Source organism: Rhinolophus sinicus, linkage group LG09 (assembly GCF_036562045.2).
Source record: "Rhinolophus sinicus isolate RSC01 linkage group LG09, ASM3656204v1, whole genome shotgun sequence".
NCBI classification, from domain to species: Eukaryota; Metazoa; Chordata; class Mammalia; order Chiroptera; family Rhinolophidae; genus Rhinolophus; species Rhinolophus sinicus.
In genome coordinates this window covers 49788510-49814540 of record NC_133758.1, presented here as the reverse complement: position 1 = coordinate 49814540, position 26031 = coordinate 49788510, and the positions used below count along the sequence as shown (strand labels likewise).

Here is a 26031-nt window from a genome sequence, read left to right as displayed (position 1 = left end):
AAAGCTATGCAGCATATTTTCATGCACAGAAGCAAGACTGAAATGGAGTTTGTGGGAAAGTTAAATTAAGTTTCATTGTATAAGAGCTCAAATACATCTACTCATTATTATTATCTTCCCCTGCCATTTTTAAAGCTTCTTTTCAAGGTTTCTTGAAGAACAAACTTAGTTTCCAAAATGAATTTTCAAAGAGATGACTGACATTGTCATCCTAGAGGCAACATTAATAAAAATGATCTTTTTTTTCCTGGCAGTAAAGGAATCCAGAGTATTATTTGTTAATACAATAAAATTAATCTATAATCAGGTGGTCATGGTGGTAATAAGGGATTCAGCACCTTTTGTTAACACACACTAGAGCAATTCAGCTACAATAAGAAAAAAAAAGCCAATACAGTAATATAAAATTGAAGTTTCACCACTGAATGACATTTTGGTCTTTGTGATTGTGTGTACCCCAATGAAAAAAGGAATAATTTTAGGTTGGAAGTCAGATGTTTTAAACTCCTTTCCTTAAACAATTTTAGCCACAGATAGAACCTTTTCAAAAGGTTCAAGAGCTATGATAAAAGAACATTTCGCCTGAAAGATTTAAGATGTTCCTACAGCTTGCATTTTTTTTAATAAATAAGAGGGGATAATTAAAAAGCTACTAATAAGTATTTCAAAAGAGCTGGTATTTTCTTTCTTGACTCTCTGGATACTATTAAAAAGTGGTCAAACATAAAACAACATACATATCAACAACAAAAAAAGACCAATTGATTTGATTAAAACAATTCAATACACTAAAACAAATTTGTTTAATCGAGTTCTTCAAGTACTCAAAATTTTGTTGCTAAACGTTGAGAAGATTGTAATGGAGCCGGACTACTAAAATACTCCCCCCACAAAAGAGTCTTAGCTTAAAAATAGTACTGAAGAAATAATGAAGAAAACAACAACAACAAAACATGCCTCTAACTTCTAAGAATTAAGTAGTAGGGATAAACCCCAAAGATTCCAATGACCGTAATCTAAAAACAGAGGTGTAACGTGTTTTTTATAACACTAGAAAAGACAATAAATAAAGGATTTTAATTTACGGAATAGCCTATGTCTACAAAAGAAGGTGTAACCACCTCAGTTCCAAAGAGACGTCTGTGGGCTGAGGGATGTGAGTGGGGATGGCTTCCAGGAGGGGGCAAATTCCTGATGGCTTATGTGGCCTCCCAAGACACACAGTGTTTCCCAGGGAGAGCAGAGCTGTGGGGTCAGAGCAGGCATGCCTGAACCTCCCCAGACCTCAGTTTCTTTATCTGTGCATCTGACTAGGAAGTCTGCTCTGGATGGTTACACACCGTTTCATAAAGGACCATTCTTGGACCTACCCAATCCAAGAAACACAGTTATTTATTTTTATTATTATAGTTATTATTCCTGCTCAGAAGATTAAAACTGAGGTTCAGAAATATTATACTAGGACCTAGAAATTTTCCCAAGACAGACAGCAGGGGACATGATGTTACCTACATGTTATTGTCATAATTCCAGGACAGAATAGCATCAATGATAATAAATGAGAAAAGCTTTCCTATATGGAGCAGATAACATCTGTGTTAGATGCTGTCCTGAGAGCTTTGCTTACATGTCATTAATTCTCCCCGCTACTCTTTGAGGTACATATTAGTATTATATACATCTAATTGATGACGAGAATGAGACTCAGAAAGTTTACACAACTTGCCCAAGGTTACTGAACAAGTAAGGGTAGGATTTAAAACTGGGATCACCGAACTCTGCATTGTGGTTAGTTGCATTTTTGTGGTTTTAACCTCTGAAACGAGCTATTGTTTGTAACGACTCCAATTAAATTAACAATGTCTTCTTGTCTCCAAGATGTTTGATGGAACAAAAGATCTTCTAAAACTTCGATGATTTTACAGAATGAATATACAATATTAATACAAAACACACATTTCTTACAACTTCCACAACATTATTGTCAAAATACGGGTTACTGTTAGAACACAGGTCCTATTTAAGTGCTAATCACAGTGTATTGGCATAAAAATTAAAGGGCAGTAATGATTAGAAAATTTAAGCACAGTACAAAGAATAAGGAATAAAGGGAATAAAGACTGAAGAGCAATCTAGTCAACGTGTTTTGCTAAGCAAATACTGATATTATAGTTTGGCCCTTTTTGAGCACTTCGGTTTACGAAGAACTTTCAGTTATATTAATTATCATGAAAACACTGTGAGATATGTGTCTTGGCATAGCATTAAGACCTGGTTTTTTACAAAATGTAAAAGGATTTACGAGACTCTACAAGAGTAAGAAAAGATTTATGGAAAATCAAAGAGAGACAGAGTTCTGTGTGGAACAGGCAGAAGTTTGCCAGGCAGTCTGAGAGGGAGCGCTGCGGAGACAGAGGGGTAAGAGAGAGATACTGGCAGAAGTTTGCCAGGGCAGTCTGATGGAGACAACTGCACCAATAAGAAGGTGTGATGTGGTTTTACATTTTTCCATGTAGGATGTAGGGTACTTTACATTTGCAGGGGGCTGCCGTTATAATTGTCTTCTCCCGGGAAATGTTCTGTTCCCATCTGTGATGGATATCAGCTTGCAGGGGTTGCTGCTGCGATTAGGAATTGTTCTGTTCTCATCTATGATGGGTGATTGTTAGTTTGCAGGGGGCTGCCGTTGTGATTGGGAACTGTCCTGCTCTCCCCTATGATGGATGTAAGGTTCTTGTCAGCTTGTAGGTACAGTGCTAACCATGGGAGTTAGAGCCAAGTGGTTAATGTTTAAGTTTGTTCCTGTTAACCCACTAGTTCGCTCCTGTTAACTCTCTGCCTGTCCCATCCTGCCAGCTCACAAGCTCACAAGCCCTCTCCCGTTCATTCTTTATTTGTCTCATCAATATGTAGGGTGTGTACTGAACTCCGATTTTAGAAATGAATAAAGACTCAAGAGTCCACAGGATGGCCCAAGATAACACAATAACAAACAACACAGCCTAGATGCCAACCCAAGGCTTCTGACCCATGCCACATGTTCTTTTATTTGCAATACCATCTTCCTAAAAGATTAAGTTCTATGATTATTTATATCAGAAAGATCAGGTTTCATTTATTCTAAGTAAATCTTCAATCATTTGGAGAGAACTCAGAGAGAGCACCACACAACTACCTACCAGCCTCCTGGGTTTATGTGGGCCACAGCCCTGGAGCCCCCACCTGGGATAACCCATTCAGCATCAATCAGGAAGCCACACGGGCCCATTTACTTCCTCCATGTCCTTGCCCCAGTGGGTGGCCTAAGATGAAAATCCAGTCATATCTTTGCCCCATAAAAATCCCTCTGCAGCCTAATCACTTATTTACAAACAAAATAAAACATGAATTGAGGGCTGTGCCTAGCATAGAGCCAGGGATGGAAATACAGGTTACATCACACAGAACAGCCTTGGCCCTGAAGGAGCTAGTCGTTTAGCAGAACATGCAATCACCACACAGCCTGATGAATTTGGGTCTATGGTAGGCCTGGGGAGCGGCAAGGCCAGAGAAGGGTGCCCCAGGAAGCAGACATCTGGGCTACACCTCAGAGGGTGAGTCAATTAGTGAGAGAGAGCGGGAGTGATTGTGTGTGTATGTGTGTGTGTGTGTGTGTAAGTAAGTAAGTGTGTATTGGGGTAGAGGAAGGAACAAGAGAGAAGACTCCATGCTAAGGAAGCATCAAATGCAACCTGGCATATTCTAAGTAGTGAATGTATATGACTTCAGCTGGAGGATGGCTTGAAGGGGAGGCTGACCCAGGAAGTGGCTAGATGATGGACACCAGACATTATAGATGAAGTCTGGATTCACTTGGGAGCAGTGGTGAAACACTGAGGGATTACTAAGTAGGAGAGTGAAAGACCCCTGCAGCCACAGTGTGTGGGGTACAGATTGGGGAGCTGAAAAGGCACAAGTGTGAACTAAGGCAGCGATGGGGGTGATGTAAAGTAAAGGAGAAAAGGCGGGTGTTAGTGAGCTGGAGCGGTGAGAAGCAGGATAAGTTTTCAAAGGAATCAGTACAAGTGTAGAAGATTTTAGTCGTCTTCCTAACGTAATCTGAATTTGTAGCAATGGTTTATTTAAGTAGTCTTTCTGAATTTCTGTTCTCATTTAACAAAACATAACAGATTGATTCAAGAGTAAAGACTGGGTATTCTTTTAGGCATATGTATTATATGGAAGGGGCAATGTATTTAACTTTTAATTAGGGATGAAAACATATATTTAAAACCCTTCTTGTTCTTGATATGTCTGACTAGTTAAAAGGCAGATTTAGACCTTCAGATTCTTATCTATGAATGTTTCAGTGATAATTATTTCTGCTAAGAAAGAGAAGGGGTTCAATTCAATAAACATTTATCGCACACTTAATTTGGTTTGAGGTACTAAATTTCAGAGACTAAATTATGAAAATCAATTTGTGATCATTTTGCATTTCCTATTATACACTTTACATAATGATTAACCAAGGAAAATGCTCATTTTTCAGCATTACATGCTTAAATCTAATTAATACTCCTGAGTGCTGGCCATACCTCATTTACTATGTGTGTGTTTTTAATTGTATTTACTAGGATGACTACTGTTCACTTCTCTTTATTTTCTCTTATCCCAAGCTTTTCTATACGTTGCTCCTCTCCTTTTTGGACCCACAGCTGTCTTACAGCTCCTGACTGGCCACTTCCTACTTCTCCTTTGGGTTTCAGCTTAAATAAAACATCCTGATTCCCTTACTGAAATTTCACCCTCTGTCATATGCTCTTAGATTACCCTGGACTTTTCTAAGCAGCATTGATCACCATCCTTGTACAGTGACTTGAACAGAAAAATATTCAATAGCTATTTTTGTGAATGAATGACTAATACCCAAATTTTAACTCTAAAATTTCCTGTAACATTTTTCAATGTTATAAACTTCAGAATTTTAGTGACATACTCATAACTGCAGAGAACTCTTAGCACTTCTTATTGAGCAGAAAATACACTGATGCTGGACAGGAAAACACTTTTAGGTAAAACTAGAGAAGTGAAGAACTGGGACATAGAGGACAGTTTAAAAAGGACCTGGTAATATGGAAAAAAGCTAACATCCCTTTCTAATCATTTTACTATTTATAACGTTGAATAATTGAATGTTAATTTCACTAAGTAGCTGAAAACTAAATACAGGTAACCATTACAAGTATAATATAATAATACATTTATGCATTACATTTTCTATATAATAGAAAATGTAAAATGTATAATAGAAAATTTAATATATAATATATAACATTTACAATATTCTTAAAATATTTTTTGATGAAACAGAAGGTGAATCAGCATTTTTATGTGCTTCAGTTTTCTCATCATACATTGTATACATTTGCAAGTGCTGGCTGATAAATGTTCTGTTCAAGAGAATGATATAAAACAGAGTTCATTATATGGCTGTGCCCTTTCCCCCTCCCAAGTAGGACCAAGAAGTACTGTAACATGAGGAGAGTGGTCAGATCCTCTGAGCTGTTACTAGGCTCTGAGAGGCTGTACCTCTAAGCAACATACATACTTGGTTTGCTTTCACTATCTGTCTGCCCCATAAGTGACTTTGTCTGTCTCTTAGAACTTGTAATGTTTTCTTGTGTATATATTTGTGATCTTAACACCTGAATCAATTGAAAGTGAGGTATCTATAGTCAAATCAGTTAGTCTTTGGCAAATTTCGAAGGCTATTAGTCTTAGCTTGGAACACCTTTGGAAATTTATCCCTTAAACTCTCTGGAAGCAATAATTGTGATTAGTTAGACCCAGTAATTCCTGAGAGCAAATGGCATACAAGCTTTGAAATTCATAAAAGCTTTGAGGCAATACGTTGTTTATTTCAAGGTATTTGCAACCTTTTGGTGCTCTGGGTTTATAATTGAGACTACTTTGAAATAATTTCCCTGTTAACATTTACAGATGGCCCAGAAAGGTGGGGAGAAAGAAGCAGCATGTAACTTTCTCTGTTGTCAATGGAAAATGAAATCAACTTGTAAGTCCACCTCCGTTACCCTGACAGATGGCTTCTGGGCTGCTGGTCCCTACGATGGGGGAATGCACAGCACCATGTCCTTGACCTCCAGGGAGGCAGTGGTGTATAATGTACGGCCTCTGCTGTAAATGACACTCAAGGGTGTTCATGTAATCTCTCGTTCCAATCTCAGACATTTATCTTTTCAGCGACAAACATGGGTTCCTTTGGGCATGGCAGAAGTAAGAAACAGTATGATCAAAAACTTGGTTTCTCCCTGGCCACAGTCAAGAATTAGCCACAATCGTACACTGAGTGTACTGACGGCATTCCTTTAGAAGCTGAGAGAAGCATTTGCACTCTGGCTTTCAGTAAACAAAAGCACTGCCATATCCATGCAATAGGCATTGCATACACACCTCAGTACATATGCTATTGACTACAGCAGTGATTAGCACAGGCTAAGGGCAAAGGCGTTAGGTGATGCAGTAAAGGGAAGGTGGAAAGGAGCAAAAAGAGAGATATCCAGATGGTTCTTCTGAGCAAGAGGGACTGATAATGCCACATATCTACTACTTATGAAAATCGGGATTTAAAAATATTCATACAATTAGTGATTTCCAATAAATTATCAGTCATTGCTAAACTAGATTTTTCAATTTCTAGTGTTCTAGTATTCACTTTAACAATACTTTAAACGGTTAATATCACCAATCACTTTGATTAGTATTATTTTTTTCTTTTAAAAGGACCAAATAGTTTTGATTTCTCTAAATCCTGTTTCTAATGAAAATTAGTATTTGGCATTCATAAGACCCCTCCCCCTCCTGCCCTAGGGGTTAGCTATACTTTAACTGGGCCAAATGGAAAGGAAGGCTGGGAGGGCTTCCATGCCTGGCGCTCTAATCCATCCTGAACTGCTGCAGCTGGGCTGATTTTCCTTACATTTTTTTCCTTCCCTAAATCCCGGGAATGGCTTACTCACCGCCCTAACAAGCTGTTGTGCATCCCCACTGCTTAGCATGGTGCTTGAAACCTGGTGAGCATTTAGTAAACGTAATCCTAGCAACTCCATAGGATAAAATGGTATCTTTGTTTTGGAAAGATGAGGAAGGAACCGGAGGCTCAGAGACATTAAGAAATTTGCAATGGTCACGTAGCTAATGGTGGAGAGAGCTGGGATTTGAACCTAGGTTTAACTCCGAAGAGGATGTTCTTTCGCTCCACCCTGGGGCTTATTACAAAAGTTAGGTCCACAATTTATGTGACCCAGAGTAATTATTTAAATATTAGAATACTTTCCTCCTTAGAATATGCCAAAGGAGGAAAGAGTGATTCCGCCTATCTAAAAGGCTATGCATGACACCAGACACTATCTTGTGTTTTAGGCCATAATTATCTTGATTATTAATTATTGATAGATTCAGTAGTTTCTAGTTAATTTAGAGCACAGCATTGTTTAGTCATGGAAATTATATATCAATTTATGATAGGATAATTTAAAATAAAGCTACTTTTGGATCTGAAGGTAAATTTTGCATTGTGAGGTTTTACACTGTAGCTTTTGTCTTTCTCAAAATAATACTGTCATTACAGCAAGAAAATAAAATAAAGGGATGAACTTTTTTATGAATTAGTAATAATACATATTTTCAAATCATTATTTAACTGGCTCCTCTGAGCCAGGATCAAACTCTTGGACAAAACTATTCTGATTATAAAGATAATTTGTAGAATCTGGAGATTTAATTCTAACATAATTATTAAAAGGGCATTTGAATCACAAATATCTTTCTCTAAAGAAAGTGGAAGAAGAATGAGGTTCTTCAAGGATGAACAAAACATTAGACTTCATTGAGAAAAGCAAGTGACATGTCTCGCTGAGTTTTCATTGGTATACCATTTTGTGAATTTTACTTTTAGAGTAGTTATTAGATACAGATCAGTTTCCTTTTGTTTTATGGTTAATTTTTTTTTTCAGTAGAGCTGATAATAACTGTAATTAGCTAATGATTCAGGGGTCAATGGGGAAACCTAATCTTTTTATAGAGTTGTTATACAAGCATAGGGAATGTAGTCAATCATATTGTAATAACCATGTATAGTGCCAGATGGGTACTAGATTAATTGGGATGATAACTTCGTAAATTATGTAAATGTCTAACCACTATGCTGTACACCTGAAACTAATATAAAATAATACTGAATCTTATAATTGAAAAAATAAATTAAAAAAAGGAAAAGAGTTGTCCATAATTGAAGCTTGGATAGAGTTCATTACCCATTTATAATATCAGTTCCTAAAAACTTGCGAATGCATAAGTAGAAGTAGCCAGATGAAATGAAAATTTAAAAATGCTGTAGAGATATCAGAATTTACCAGAAATTTATCAGAAATTCTATTTATTTTATTGATAGAAAAAATTGTTAAATCCATAATTTAGTTTTCATGTTAAATTAATTTTTAATGATATTAGATTGGAATAATATGGATACACAAAGGAAAGTTAGATGACCAGATCTGGTCCTCTGAGAAGAAGCAATGCAAACTACCTACTGACATGGTCTAAAGAGAGCCATACAAGAAAAAAAACCACTTACATAGTATTTACAATGTGAGAGGTATGGTTTGAAGTGTTTTTCAAAAACATTACTTCATTTAATTTTCACAAGAACGTTATAATGTTGATATGCTCAAAGGTTCCCTGCATGAAGAAGAGAATGGAATGTCCCAAAGGTGGTGTTAATGGAGTGAAAATGTCTTTGCTTGGACCTAAAGACAATAGACAATCGAAAAGATTGCTGCTGCTTAATTTTTTTTTTTTTAACTTGGTATATACTTCATAATATCAAAATTCCAAATCATATTCAATCCCATACCGACAATTGTAATTCATAAATAATATAGAAAACTTTTTAAACCAAAATGTATGATTATCTCTAACTTTCATTAATAATAATAATCTCTTTCATTAATATTATTATCAAAAGATTTATTTCACTGTCCCATCTGAAGTGGTACATTTTACAGACACTCTGACTTCCACTCTCATGCTGAGTCCCTTCAGCAAAAACTGCTGTGTGATAACCATCTGGGGACATGAGTGTTAGGCTGATGGCCCACAAGGAGAATAAATCTCATTTCTCATATAGCTCCAGGATCAAAGCAAACATTTTTTTGGACGTGTAAGAAATTTTCTTAAATACAATTACCTTACTGTCTATTTATTTCAATGGAATGCAAACTTGTCCTTCACTTTGCTTAAGAATACAGCATGAATTTTTCAAAGGACAAAGAGCTTGATAATGAGAAAAAACAGCATCCTTTAATACATTTCTAATTTGTTACAAAAGAATAGTTGATGAGTGGTTTGAGTAAATCAGGTATTAGAAGTTAACAATGAGGCTTTAATATGAGTATACATTTTCCTAGTTAACTACCTAAGGCAAAGCAGCATAAGGAAAAAATGACAGAGAGGAGTAAATGAAAACAGCAGACATTTACAAAGTCTACCACAATAATCAATTCAAGGCAAAATCAATTTAATAAAAACATGGACATATTATATAAAGATAAATTCTTGATTTATATATGAACCTGAAGTTACTATACAATTCTTGTTTTCATCAGAAGTGTTTTGGGTGAATAAAATATCTATGCTTGCTTTTTACGAACAGGAACTATTTCCTATCTCATTTGAAATCTTACCTACCTAGGAAACAACCTTAAAAAGGTAACGCAAAATATTTCTTCCATTCTTTATACCCTCATTGCTTCCCTATTCATAAGAGAATGAGGTTACTATTTGCTTTAAGATTTTGATCCTGATTCTCAGCAACAGAAACTATTCACAAATGGCATTGCTTTTTAAATATAACTGTTGAGGAAACATTGAGTTGCGAGGACAACTATAATATTAGAAGTTACCAATGACAATAAAAGCACAGACATTAAAATAACTGGGGCTACCTTTATTAGAAGAACAAAGTGGCAGCCATAAATAAAGTTACATTCACATGTTTAGACATCAGTTTTAATGTTTTGGTTGTTGATGTGATTATTGCCCACCTTCTGTCCCCATGGACAGACAACAGTAATAAGTGTTTTCCCCACTCAATAATTTCTCCTGAATGAATCAAAACATGAGTACTTAATCTTTTAACATTTCACTGAAATAAATATCAGAATGTTTAATTAATTAACATATTTAAGCACTGAGTTTTAATTAACAAGACACATGTAACTCCAAAACATCTATCAACAAATTTCAGCAATAATGCCTAAAGAACAAAAATGAATCATATGAAAACACAATCACCTAAGGTTCAAAATGTGATTAAGTCTCAGGCATATGGACCATTAGAAGGTGTAAAACATGATTAGTGGGGAATATTACATGCAGTATGAAATATACATAAGAATAAAGTCCCAGAGAGAATTTTTGTTGCACACAAAAAGCACAACATTTTGTGTAAAACTCATTTTTTATTCAGAGCTGCTCTTTTCCTGGCAAATTACAAAGGTTTTCACTGCTGGATTGTGTCTACATGTAATGAACAGCGGAGAGGAAAAGACAGCGAAAAGAGGTGATTCTAAATGAGTAAAAGAAAATTAAGCTTTTACCTGTCTTATTAAAGAAAAAAATAAATCTATGAACAGATATTAAAATTCTATCCTATGTGCTGGTTTACTGGCTGGAATGATGGAATCTGGGTTCTTCCTGGCCATCTCAGGATTTAAATAATTTTATGTGACAGAGCTGATGTGTTGATCAATAAAAAGACAACAATCATTTACATTGAGAGTTGAGTGCAATTTCAAGAACCTGCATTAACCAAGCTGAGTGTTTGTAGTGAAATCAATACACACCCACCTTACTTAGTGAAGTGCACAACTGAAGTACAACTGAATTTTCAACACCAATGAATATGATTGAAGAAAAATAAAATGAATTGAAAGAATGGGTTTTGGAAATCACACAATGACATAATATTGTGTAAAATCCAGGAAAGCAAACAGATGTTCACTTCCATTTCCCCTCTTTCTTCTAGGATTTATCTTATCACTTGGGAAAAGCTTTCTTGTATCGTAGTCTGATTACATGTGCATTTTGCAAATTTCCAGATGTGTTCAAATGTTTTAATCTACATTATGGCTTTATATTTTAAATCCCTATGATTCCCAAATCAGAGTTCTTATTTCTCTAAACATTAAATGAAATTGAAAATTTTCATGTACCCAATTTAGTTTGAGAGTATTATAGAATTTTTTTCTCTCTACATACTTATCTTTCTAGATATATTGGTCTTCCATATCTATTCAATAGACAATCAGTGCCATTATGCTGTACTATAATAATGAACCAGTTGAGTATATTCACTTTTTGGCAAAAAAAAAAAAAAAAAGTCTTTTGACAGGTGAGGTTGAGATACTTTCCTGTCTTAAATTTGTGCCAATAAAATTTACCCATTTAGGAAAAGCATCCTTCCAGTAAAAGTGATTTCTGTAGTGGATTTCCCTGTAATGCTTAATGAATAGTGTCCCACAGGAATTGATCTTGATTCTAGCATTATAGGTTTAGATGATGAACACAGATAATAAATTTATTAATTTCAAGATGCTAACATTGTGGAAGAAGGTATGAAAGAGGCAGAATGAAGTGACCCTGTCAAATTCAAGGGATATTTGGCCAATAACAAAATAATGTTTAATCAAAGCAAAGCAATGCTGAACTTGGAAAACTGTGAAAGAGGATGTGACAACATAAACTGAGATCTTAGAAGAGGTAGAGAGCTGTGCCTAATGAAATGACGTAAGACCTGTAGTGAAAGCTATGTATTTTGGACACTCTGACGAGCATTTGAATGTGTATTTTTATAGACAGAAGAGTAAGAAATCTGAGGATAGCTACACGTAACTAACCAGTAAGGCTTCAAAGTCTCCAAGAAGAACTAGAAAGGTTTAAATGAAAACAGTAACAAAACCATGCTTTAGCAACACATATGATAGAAAATATGAACAGGAGTTTAGAATGCAAGCGACACTTTAAAAAGATATGGGAAGGGGGATTGAGAAGAATGCTAATGTAGATTGCCCAAAGGAATACTATTTGAAAACTTAGAAAGATCTGTACAAAGACATGGATGGAAATCTAACTGAGAGGGTTTGAAGGAACAATGAAACAAGAATAGAAAATGTGTAAAAGTAGTTTACATAAGAATAAAGTAGAATAGGGAATAACTGGCTGGAGAAATGGTTAGGATTTCAGCTTCCTTCCGTTTGCAGGCACTGAAAGTGAGTGACCTGTGCCCTTTCATTTTATTGTGATCCTTCTGCAGTAGAACACTGACTCCTGTTCTAATGGCCCATGAATGCTGAGTCTGGGCAACTGTCGGAAAAATTGATGCTCCCAAGGCCAAGGTCAGAGCATCAATTTTCATTTAATAATAATTTCAGCTTTCTGGAATGAAAAAAGTCTAACTCTTGGCCAGGTATACTTGGGTCTTGCATAGCAGTCTCATGAATGTGTATGCCTTGGGTCATTCAGATTAATGCAACCTCTAACACCACACACAAATCAACCCAAATCAACCCAAAGTGGTGTCAGTGGTATCACTTTTCCAGCAGTAATAATGCCTTGAATTTGGAACAGAGCTCTTACATAGTTCACAGTGTTCTCACAAACTGGACTTATGAATGGCAATCATAAATGCCTTACATGAGCTACTGTGTTGAGTAAGTGAACAGAGTCAATTAAAAATTGTTTCAGGAAATTTTGTAGATTTTTCAAATACAAATTTCTGTGATTTCACCCTAATTTCACTTCATTATCAACTAATGTTATTTTGTTTTTACTCTTGACTCTGTGGGCTGAAACTTGTATATTTTTCTTATCAGAGAGAAAGAAATCAGAGAGAAAGCAATTGATCACCTTACGATACTATAGTGAAAACATGACCAAATAGAGCCAAGTTTCAAAAAGTTAACGAAAAAATATCTACAAAAGGAATATGAAAACAAACCCTTTATAGTCTTAATTGTGAATGTAAATGTTTCCTTGGAATATGCTATTGAAAGTAATAGATTATTTTGAAGGGAATCACTTCTGTTAGTATAAAATATCTAAATCCCTTGGAAACAAGTAGAAATTTCATTTATATAGATTAACGAGTGTTTGACAAGTTCATATTCAAGAATTATTCAGGCATTTCTTTGCTCCTTCCTAAGAAGAATCATTTATTTTATTCACTCACTGTAAAAGTTACACTTTGTAATTTCTTAGCTATATAAATCATCAAGGAATGAGAAATGAGACCTACATGGTGGTAATAAACTTAAATCTATTCAAATAAAGACTTCACAATACTCTTTCCAATCATCTATTTCTTTTAAAAAAATTATACACCACATATTCAATTGAGAAATTAGCCAATATACTAAACGTTAAGTGACTTAAAACCTCAGGTAAACAAACAAACAAACAAACAAACAGGTCCATTTAGAAAATAGAGCTCAGGATAAAAATGTCAGGTGCCCTTGAGTAACTACATCGGAGCTAGCTAGCAATTACCTTTTAGAAGTAAAGTCACTTCTCAACATCCTAGGGCTTTTGTTCTTTATCTTCAAAGAACAAGCCACTTACATCAGAATCAAACTCTTTACACAATACTTGATCACCCCACATCAAAGCACTTTCCTTTCTCTCAGTTATTTCTTTTAATTAAGAGCTAATAAAGATATCGGTTTACATGCTGACTGAGGTTTATAGCTAATCCGGAGAAAACACATTTAAGAAATTAATCAATTTGATTTTATTTTCATCTCTCTAGAGCCAGCCAGCCCACCCCTTTCTCGGCTCATTACCTGACAGGTGCGCCTCGGCTGTGTGCAGGTTTCAGCATGACTGTCACTGTATTGTCAGTTTGATTCAAAGGGGTCTCAAGTTCATAAGCTGGCATAGACGGTGCTGGGGAAAAATACATAAGATGGACACTCATTATTTCTGGTTTATCTTTTCAGTTTTTTTTCAACTTTCATTTACAAAGATCATTTAGAAAAACAGTGCTCTTAGATGAAATGGCAGCTCTCAACTGACCACAAGCAGCCTCTAAGTATACAGCCTACAGAAAATATCAGGGACAACTGCAGAAACCAGTGTTAGTTGATTTCTTTGATCTCAGAGTTTAAGTATAGAGAGAGCACGAGAGGGGCTTGTGAGGCCTTAGTAATATTCTGTTTCTCGAATTTCTGTTTGGATTCTTGCTAAATGGGTGTAGTGAGCTTGTGAAAATTCATCGAGCTATACACTTATAATTTGTGTGCTTTTCTGTACATATACTTTTCTTAAAAATATACTTTAAATGCATATTTAAGAAATAATTACTAGGATCATAAAATTGAACTTTACAGTTTTTCCAAGAGGTTTCTTCTCTCTCTCTCTCTCTCTCTCTCTCTCTCTCTCTCTCTCTCTCTCTCTCTCTCTCTCTCTCTCTCTCTCTCCCAGAAATCCATCAGGGGGTCTGAAAAAGACTTGTAGGAGCCAGAGAGGCTTGTTGAAATTGGTGACTACTGATGGGTTCTCAGGGAAAAACTGACTGTGGAAAAGATATGGGAATTAAAGTAAGAAAGGCACTAGCTTGACTTTTTGTTGCGTTTTGTTTTAGCCAGCATAAGAGCTTAGACACATTAATTATCTCTGCAGCTTTAGTTTACTTATCTTTTGAATAGGAGAAATTACCCTCTAGAGTTATTATGAGAATTCAAAGAGGTAATAGATAAAGAGAACCAGGCAAATATAATTCTACAAATGTAAGTTCTCTTTCCAATGTGAATCCTATTCCCAAGGTGATTTCCTGGCATTTTTTGTTTATAGATTGTTAAGTCTTATTACGAGACGATAACAGCAGAACTCTATGGTAATTCTGTCATCACCACGGACAAGAGAAATCATTTCATGACGGCTGGGATGTGAGAGGGCACACGGTCTTTTTATGACCCACAGGTATAGGTACCTGATGAGAGCACTAGAGATTTTTTGCAAATATAGTTTTTAAAAATCTCTTATATATATAAAGCTTTCATGTAAAAGACACGAGTAATACCTCAGTTCCATTTATTGGATTTTCTCAGCATTAAAAATTAACTCCAATTCTATTAAAAATTAACACCAATTCATAATACAGAATTACATTTTGTACAGAGAATAGCTCTCTATCTGAGGTCCACAAAAATATTAATCTATGGACCTTAATCTGAGGTCCAAATAATAATCTATGAAATATGGTACCCATAGGAGAAAAATTACCAAAAAAAAAAAAAAAGAAAAAAAAAAAAAAAAGGAGTGGGGGTGGAGGCATACACATTGATATACATTTCCTCTTTAAATCTGCACAATAAATTATGCACCAGATGATATCATCTTAATTTACATCCAGAGGTCAATTCACTTGGTCAGAGAGGAAGTACATGAAAAAAGTTATAACTAGAGCCCATATTTTCTGATTCCAAGCCCAGTGGTCTTTCTACGGACTCATCTGTACGATCTATTTCATTTTCCTAACCTCCCAAGGCCTTCTTCCTCTTTTCTAACTCTCCATATTGTTATTATAACCCAATGTTTTATATCAAGTATTAAGTGCATATTAAACTTCAAGTTAAGTTAATGCTCATAAAAAAATCTTACCTAATGAAAGCTTTTCCCTTAAGTTATAATTCCTTAAAAACAAAATCCCAAACCTCCCTCTGTTGAAACCTAGTGGAATGCTTACAGTACTTTAGTTGTGAGCATTTCCCTTCCTTTGCTTCCAAATAAAAACTTTTGTAAAACTAGGAAAGAGGGAAAATATATATAAAAGTCAGGATAAATATTATCTAGCTACCCCTGATTAAAAGAGTTACCTCCTTCGTCCACCCAAAGGGGAAAAATGGAAAAAGAAAATGCCATGGAACGTGTTTATTGCTGTCACATATCCCATACCAGATGGCAACTCCATTTCCTCTAGTCTGAAGTGCAGACATTTTCTGCACAGTTGCATATGCCCAGAAATATTTCTCAAATTATATCTTTTGTTGGATGGTGTAATTGAGTCTCCATAAGCAAAAAGCTGGCGGCTATAAGTGCCTGGTACCCACCCCTTCTGCCGTTGCCTCTCTCCTTAGGATGTGAAACTACTAATGGATGAAGGTCCCAAGGAAAGCTGATCCTTCTGGCAGCGAGCTCCATAGAATGCTGTCTTTCTGTGGAACACTCAATCATTCATGGCTCATTACAGAGATTTTTCCATCACTATCACTCTGGTAACTTGGGAATGCGAAGGGGATAAGAGTGCACAGAACAGAACTTTCTGCTCACGTCCAAGTCCTCCAATGCATATTGTTGAAACAGTGGCTACTTCTTAACACAGGAGGATTGTAAGCTCCCAAATTATAAATATTTATACTATTTCATTTAATACTATGAGTTTGGTTTTCAGACATCCAAAAGTATTCGTTTGAATATAATGTGTAAGTTTGGGTGAGCTTTGCATACCTGACAATCGGAATGAAAAAGGACAAAATGCCACTTCTGATAAAAGTCATAATTCATAACGTATAATACCTGATATTTTGGTGGTGAACTGATTTGTTGTTGGAGGTCCAAAACCCTTAGCTGTGCTAGCTCGGATGGTAAAGGAGTATGTTGTCCCAGGATACAGTCCAAAAAACAGAAAATGCGTTTCATTTCCTAGTTTTGAAACTCTTCCACTTTGATTGGATAAGTCTATTTCTGGGTCAAAGGAACTGACTGCTTTGTAGGTGATCTGCAAGAGAATAATAAGAATGTGATAAAATATCTGGAGCAGACAGTCCAAGATTGCATCTTTATCCAATAACCCCGTATGATGTATACACTGTCAGACACTTTATGATAAGCTCTCCTATTCACTTAGACTCTTCAAATCCTGGATCCAGCGAAGTGGCGCAGGAACTCAGCCAAACTGTTATGAGTTATTACTTTTATAGACAGAGGAACTTATAGAGCCAGTAGATTAGAACATAAAGGATGAGTTCCGGTTTAAGCTAATACCTTGAGGTTGTTTGCTTTCAAAATGTCCTTCTGGAAAACTACATTACAGTTGGTTTAAAACAAAATAACAGAATATACAACTAGCTCAAATAGCTAAGAACCTGACAAGGGTTAAGACTGCATCTCTCATGTAGTGGCCACAGTTTGATTTAGCACTGAATAGGATGATTGTCTACAGGGAACAAGGGCACGTAAGTGTTTTCATCAACGTGGGCAAAGATATCAGCTCCCACAATAAATCCCAGACATGTGTCAGTAGCTCCTGATGCTATGACTGTGGTCTTCATGATGGGTCATATTTACATCTGTTCTTTACAGCTGTCTGAAAGAACTTTCTGTCATGAGGGAAGTGTCCTAGTCTGCACTACTGAATATGGCAGCCACTACCCACAAATGGCTGTGGAACACTTGAAATGTGGGTAGTGAGAATGAGAAACTTAAAACTTAATTTAATTTTAATTAACTAAAATTTCAATTTAAATTGCCTCCCGTCACCAGGAGCTTCCATTTCAAACAATGAAACTCTAGAAGCTTTCATGATATTGCCACATGTGTTCAAAACATGTTGGATAATTCTGGAATGTGAGAAAATAAATATAGCATAGGTGCCTTTAAAATTTGCCTTTTCAAATGATTTTTAAAAGAATTTCACTATAAGTAGTTCATCAACTATTTAAGAACACGTGTTTTAGTGGTGATTACTAACTTCTAACGGTTATAATGACATAATTTTTAAATGTGGCATATTCAAAAGTTTTAAATTGCAAAACTGAGCACTTTCTTGCTATTAAACAGGTAAACTTACTTATAATTTATGTGCATGAATACTAACACTGTTATTATACGAAGTGATAATTGACATTCTTTCTTCTTATATTTATACCGTATCATTATAATTAAGGAGACCTCTCTGAAAGAGTATTTAGATTGAATCAACTAAGTAAGCCAGGAAAATGTTTGCTGTGTATATTAATCACCGCGGTGCATGCCGTTCTCACACTCAGGCAGCAGAACTGTTGTTAACCCTCTAGCACATTTCCCTCACGAGGCTACTCTGAGTCAAGAGATAAGACCACGTCCACCACTGCACTGTCATGGGAGGGCCTGCAGCAATGCCACCGCTCACTTGGTCCTCCATTCTGATACACCCCAGAGAAGAGGGTAGTTCAGAGAAGGAAGATCTAAGCTAAGGCAGCATAATGACACCCCCAAAGTTTATTTATTCATTCAGTGACCCATTTGAAACATACTAATTGCAGGTCTCCTTATATACCAAGCACTGTGCTCTGAGCTGGGGTCTCATATGGTGGTGATCACACATGGTACCTGCCATGTAGGAGATGACAGTTTTCTGGGGAAGGAGAGAAACAATTCAATAAGTATGATACAGTATAATTAAAATAAGGACTAGCAGTGCCCACCAGGGCGAAGGTAATGTTCTTGTTCATTTCATTGCCTTACTAAAAGCTTCAATGGGACACAAATGTATATGGGACAAAGTCCAAACTCCTTAAATTTGTGTTTAAGACCTGCCTACATCTTTCTCAAACTTGTTCCTGAATACCTGACATGAGGACATTATATTACTTTCTGTCCCAGTTAGGGGATAAAGATTTACTCTACCACAAACACTTACTGGGCTTTTCTGACACTGCTTTTGCTCATTAACTTTCATCTGCCTGGAACATGGTATGGTTATCTCTATCCCGTTTTCCCCACCTACTCAGATTCATTCATTCCATTCAAATATTGATGCATTGAACACTGACACTTTGCCAACACTGTGGTCAGCATGGTGGTACACAATATTGTGGGGAGCAGGGTACACCCACAGCCTTTAGAATGGTTGGGGATGGCAGTTAATTTCAGGAGAATTGAACTCTGTGAAGGAGCCAACATGCCAAGAGTTTGGGAAAGAACAGCATGAAGTAAAGCCATGAAGTAGGGGCACTATGGGCAGTTAATGGGCAGAAAGAAGGCCTGTGTGGCTGTAGCCCAGCAAGCAAGGTGAGTGTGGTCCCTGGGGGCGGGAGAAGTGGACGGGGGCTATAGCACCTAGTGCTCTGTACCCTAAGAAGGGCTAATGGGTTTGTCCTCCCTCTCACCATGGCCATGCAGGATAAGCTAAACTGGGGCTTCGTAACTGGATTTCAGTCACAGCCCTTTCGTAATTTGTTACAATGAATAGCTTCTATCTCCTCTGCCCATAAAAACGCACATACACACTAATTAATGCACTCCTACAATTATGAATCAGCTCCTTCACCTCTAACAAATCCTTCACACACATGTATGTTGTATGTATGTGGGCACAATGTCAGAAAGCTCACAATCTCCCTCAAATCCATCCAGAACGCTGGGGGTTTGAATACCAGGAATAGAGAAAAGCTCCTCAGGAACAGGGTCAGTCTAACTCTAGAATTCCACTGCCTTCCACAGACTTGATGCTCAATAAACACCTCTTCACCTGAGCACCAAAATATACCTCCACACTCAAACCAAAATGTAACATGTCCTTCTGGCATTTAGTTTTTTCATTTGTTCATTCAACAAATGTTTGTTACCCTGTTCCCCTGAAAATAAGACCTAGCCAGATCATCAGCTCTAATGTGTCTTTAGGAGCAAAAATTAATATAAGACCGGGTCTTATAACATATAATATAATATAAGATCCGATCTTATAGTAAAATACTTATATTATAGTAAAATAAGACCGGGTCTTATGTTAATTTTTGCTCCAAAAGATGCATTAGAGCTGATGGTCCAGCAAGGTTTTATTTTTGGGAAAACATGGTAAGTGCATATTAATTACTGGGCTATGGAAAAGCAATAGGCAACTCCCAGAAGGAAAGGGTGGGGCTGTTTTCACACTTGCCAAGGGCAATCTTAATAAAGTCTCTATAAAGGACACCGACAGTCCAATATCAGATCCAGGTAATTTTATGGGATGCCCTAAGTCAAAAGCAAACTGACATGGAACCAACATACGTATGCGTTCCATTTAGGTGAGATGGAGTCAACTGCTGCTTATACTCGATGATTTCTGATTTATACATCAGTGCCTAAAATATTCCAAGACTATCTTCCCCTCCTCTACTTAAAGTCTCAAATCATAAAATGAGAGATTCACAGAGAAGCAAAAATGGAATAACATGCAACCTTTGACCAGGAAGGGAATCAAAGTCTTCTAGGGAGTGTGACTTGATTGTAATGCTAGCCAATGTTAAATATAGCTCTTTAATGGAGGTTCAAGCAATCAAAGGAATGAATAATTAGATCTGATTTCAGGTGAGGAAAGGACCTAGGATATCAGGGAAAAGTACTATATTTGCATGAAATACTAAAAGATAAGTAGAGGTCCAATAGGAGGAAAAAAGAGGGGTGGGCATCAGGAGGAAGAAAGGATACAGTAGTCTCCTCTTATGCTCAGTTTTGCTTTCTGCATTTTCAGTTACCCAAGGTCAACCACAGAAAATAGTAAATGGAAAAATGTAGAAATAAGCAATTCATAAGTTTTAAATTGCACGGTATTCTGAGCAGTGTGATGAAATCTACGCCCCATGCTCCTTTTGGCCCAGGGACGTGAATCATCCTTTTGTGTAACGTCTCCACACTGTATATGCTTCCCGCTCCTTAGTCACTTAGTAGTCATCTCGGTGTTATCAGAGTGACTGTCATTGTATCGCAGTGCTTGTGTACAAGAAACCCTTACCTTACTTCACAATGGCCCCAAAGTACAAGAGTAGTGATACTGGCAATTCGGATATGACAAAGAGAAGCCATAAAGCGCTTCCTTTAAGTCAAAAGGTACATATGTTAGGAAAAAACATAGTACATATAGGGTTCGGTACTATCTATAGTTTCAGGCATCCACAGGGGCAGTCTTGGAACTTATCTCATGGATAAGCGGGGACTACTGTATAAGCAAAAACAAGATGATGTAATGGTTCAGAAGGTTCTTGGAGAGAAAAAAATCCCATGGCTTATTAAATTTGAGGAGAAAAATGGGAGATGCAGTAATAAATATAAATTGGGATTAGAACAAGGAAGGCCTTGAATATTGCAACCAGACTTTTTAATAGGGGCCCTAAATTCTACTTTCTACACTACTACCGAGCTCAGTCAATTGCGGTTACCTGAGCCCAGTTATTCATGCTTGGGATCTTGGAATGTCCTTCTTCAACTCTTGATCTGCCAATGCCCCCACTCAGCTGACAAGTCAGGATCATCCTACTTTACTATGTATGCCCAAGCAACACCGCACTCTGTATACTCTAGTCACACGTTAAATTGATTTGCATTTGGTACTTATTTCATTCTCTCTATAGTTAGCTACTGTTAGAACTGTTACTTCTAGTACAGAAGGAGCAGTACTTTTTATACTTTTGTCTTCTTCCAATACTTTACACATACAAAAATTTTTAAAAAGCTGGTTGATGTATTACTCTCTTGACCAGGAGTCTGGAGTTTACTCACTAGGCAATTTAGAGCTATATAAATTTAGTGAATTACAAATACTTGGATATATATCCTTGTGCATCTGGGAATATTATGATTGATAAACTTCTAGAAATAAGCTTGATAGGCAAAATTTAAATTTTGATTCATACTTCCAAATTGCCTACATAAAGAAAGCGGCTGCAAAATGTATGTTCCCATCAAGAGTCTATACACACACACATTTCCCCACATCACTGTTTAACACCTGAAATTACACAAACTTAAACTTTCTGTAACACTTGTTTGATTTCATTTCTCAATCATTAATAAGGTTGGATAGGTATCTTTTCATATGCTTACATGTCATTTGGATTTTTTTTCCTATGAGTTGCCTCCTCTTATTCTTTGTTTATTTTTTGGGTGTCTTGTCTATTTTTTGTTAATCTGTATGAAGTCTGTATGTTTTAGCCACCAGCCTGTTGACTGTGATAAATGTTGAAAATAATTTCCCCAAGTCTTCTGTTTGTATTCAAACTTTCTTCATGGTATCTTACATTATTCAGAAGTTTAATTCTTATATAACCAAATCTGTCAACCTTTTTTTAATGATTTCTGGTTTTTATGTTAAGCTTAGAAAGACAAACAGTTGCCTCTCAAACAACACAGGTTTGAATTGCATGGGTCCACTGATGCACACTTTTGTCAATAAATATTCCGTCGGCCCTCTATATCCCCAGGTTTCTCATCCATGGATTCAAGCACGCAAGGATTAAAAACAATATTTTCAAACTATGATTGGAAATCCATGGGTGTGGGGGCTGACACTACACATTGTTTTATGCCATTTTATATAAAACTTGAGCATTTTTGGATTTTAGTATCCATAGGGGGTCCTGTAACCAATCCCCTATGGATACAAAGAAATCACAGTTAAGTTTTGGGGGAGTTAAAAATTATATGTGGATTTTCATCTGCACAAAGATTTGTGCCCCAACCCCCACATTGTTCAGGGTTCAAATGTATTACAAAAACGTCTTCCTTATATATTCTTATAGTTTAATTTTTGTGTCTCGATCATGAATCTATTTGGTATTTATTTTTGTATGGTGTGAGGTATGGGTTTTACATGGCATATTATTGTAATAAAATGCTAGGTTTGCTAATATTTATTAAATTTTATCCATTTGTATTCATAAACAAACATGCACTAAAATTTCTACCTTGTAAAATTTTGCAAGGACATGCATCTATTTGTTAACAGTAATTAACTCTGCATTTCTGGTCAAGATGAAGGAGTAGGTAATCGCTCTGCTTGCATACAATCATGACCACATCAAAATTACAACTAAACTAATGAACAACCATCACCTGAAAATTGCCTGAAGTCTAGCTGAACATAAGTCCTATAACTAAGTACATATAGAAGAAGCAATTTTGAGACTCGTAGGAGGGGCAAAGATGCAGAAGCGGATGGTCCCTCATCAGCATGTGGCAGTTAAAAATCAGGAAGAACATCTCAGCTACAGAGGTCCTCTCTGTGGAGCAAGGCTTCCCAGCACCACACCAGGCTCTCCAGGCCAGGATTCCAGTGCCAGGAAGAGAAGTCCTCAAACTTCTGCCCATGAAAACCAGCGGTGATTGTGGCTGAGTGAGATGGAGGGAAGCTGGAGTTCCAGAGATTCCTCTTAAAAAACCCACACACAAACTTACTTGAGGCTGGACTCGTTCATTCTGGGCTCCAGCACTAGGGTACCAGCTCGAGGGGGAACATACGGGGAGGAACTGAATCATCTGGCCTCAGGGTGAGGCCTGAGGGGCAACATTCTCTGAGACAGAAATGCCAGCAGATGCCATTGTTTCTCTGTTGAGTCCTTCCGCTCTCCCAGTGTGCAGACACTGGCAGCCACCATATCTAAGTCTCCGTGAACCTGGCTAACAGTGTTCTTCCCACCCTGGTAATTCCCTGAGACCCTTCCCCACCCAACTTTCAGGCACATCTACGTCACTTCTGGTGGCATTTCCATACAAACAGACTGTCTTGGCTCATGCTGAGGACATTTCTAAAATCTCTTAAAGGTTCACAAACTCCAAGCAAGCAGCATCTGGCCTCAGTGTGACCTGTACCTTTTGCTAAGCAGCCCCAAGCCTGACACTAGTGGCAGCTGGCATTGGTTCACAGCTTAGCCTCTCCCAGGCACCTCCAAGACCAGTGCAGGTGGAAGAAGACATACAGATCACTTTGTGGCTCATGCCAGGAGGACCTGGGGGCTAGCACGCCTGGTGGCCAGCTTTGGACCATGCTGGAGCACCACCAGGCCACCTCCACAGATGACACACTCAAATGGCAGATGGGGCAGGCACCGGAGCCCTGCTAAAGTGAACCCTGCTCTGTAGGGTCAGTCCCTGCACGACAGCTCCTCCACTGGTCAAGGCCAATCCTCACAACCAATCAGCCCATGTGTCATTCCCTCCCATTGATGTGCAAATAACAACCAAAGCTTAACTACAACAGGAAGGAAAACACAACCCACACAAGGGACACACCTGGAGCATGTGGCTCAGGTGACCAGGGAGACTATGCCACTGGACCCCACAGGACACCTACTACATAAGGCCACTCTACTAAGACCAGGAGACACTCTACCGAATACATAGAAAAAAACACAGGGATGCAGCCAAAATGGGGACACAAAGAAACATGTTCCAAATGAAAGAACAGAACAAAGCCCCAGAAAAAGAACTAAACAAAATGGAGAAAAGCAATCTACCAGATGCTGAGTTCAAAACACTGGTTATAAGATTTTCAATGATCTCAGTAAGAACTTGACAAAGAGATAGGAAGCATAAAAATGGAGACAGAAAACAAAAAAATAACCAGTCAGAAATGAAGAATCCAATAACCGAATTAAAGAATATATTACAGAAAATCAATAGTAGATTAGATAAAACAAAGGATCAGATCAGCTATATAAAAGATAAGGTAGCAGAAAACACCCAATCAGAACAGCAAAAAGAAAAATAATCCAAAAAATGAGGATAGTTTAAGGGGACTTTGGGATAACGTCAACATTCACATTACTGGAGTACCAGAAGGAGAAGAGAGATAGCAAAGAATTGAAAACTTATATGAAGAAATAATGACTGAAAACTTCCCTAACCTGTTGAAGGAAATACTAGATATACAAGCCCATGGAGTACAGAGTGTCCCAAAAAAGATGAAACCAAACAGGCCCACACCAAGACACATTATAATTAAAATGCCAAAGGTAAAGACAAAGAGCGAATCTTAAAAGCAGTAAGAGAAAAGCAGTTCATTTTTCTAACTGCTTTTCTACAAGGAAGCTCCCATAAGACTATCAGCTGATTTCTCAACAGAAACATTGTGGGCCAGAAAGGATTGGCAGGACATATTCAAAGTGATAAAAAGAAGAACCAAAATTATTCTATCAAAATTATTCTACCCAGCAAAGCTATCATTTAAAATTGAAGGAGAGATAAAGGGCTTCCTAGAGAAGAAAAAGCTAAAGGAGTTCATTACCACCAAACCAGTATTACAAGAAATGCTAAAAGAACTTCTTTAAGAAGAAGAAGAAATGATAAAAATTATGAATTATAAATTGGCAACAACTAGATATATATATATATATATAGATATAGATATAGATATAGATATAGATATAGATATAGATATAGACATACAACTACTTTCAATGTGAATGGATTAAATGCTCCAATCAAGGCCATGGAGGTGTGTGTGCTGAATGGATAAGAAAAAAGACCCTTACATATGCTGCCTACAAGAGACTCACTTTAGATCATGAGACACACAAAGACTGAAAGTAAAGGGATAGAAAAACATAAGCTGGGATAGAAATACTTATACCAGACAAAATAGACTTTAAAACAAATGCTATTACAAGAGAGGAAGAAAAATTCACTAATGCCGCATCTGCATTATTTATCTGAAGAAACCCAAAACAGTAATTCGAAAAGACATATGCCTCCATATGATCATTACATCCTTATTTACAATAGCCAGGATATGGAGGCATCCTGGTTGTCCAGCAACAAATAAATGGATAAAGAAGAGGTGGTACATATATTAATGAAATATTACTCAGACATAAAAAATGAAATCTTGCCATCTGCAACAACATGGATGAACCTAGGGGGTATTATGCTTAGTAGACTAAGTCAGACAAAGAAAAACAAATACCACATGATTTCACATATATGGGGAATCTAAAGAACAAAATAACCAAACAAAGAAATCAGAACTAGACTCATAGATACAGAGAACATTTTGATGGTGGCCAGATGGGAGAGGGGGTGGGAGGGTGGGTGAAAAGGTGAAGGGACTAAGAAGTACAAATTGGTAGTTACAAAATAGTCATGGGGATGTACAGTATAGCATAAGGAATATAGTCAATAACATTGTATTAACTGTTTGGTGTCAGATGGGTACTAGATTTATCAGGGTGATCACTTTGT

The 26031-nt window shown here is 36.9% G+C and overlaps 1 protein-coding gene across 16 annotated transcripts in view; it reads right to left on the bottom strand.

Moving 5' to 3' along the window:
* Positions 1-26031, bottom strand: part of PTPRM (protein tyrosine phosphatase receptor type M) — an 809264-nt gene that overhangs the window by 328824 nt on the left and 454409 nt on the right. For all 16 annotated transcript variants that reach the window (XM_019755746.2, XM_074340345.1, XM_074340346.1 and 13 more), the window contains exons 10-11: positions 16633-16834; positions 13899-14001 (exon numbers count right to left, since the gene is read on the bottom strand). In XM_019755746.2, the coding sequence (XP_019611305.1) occupies positions 13899-14001; positions 16633-16834 (305 nt within the window). The remainder of the gene's footprint in view (positions 1-13898; positions 14002-16632; positions 16835-26031) is intronic.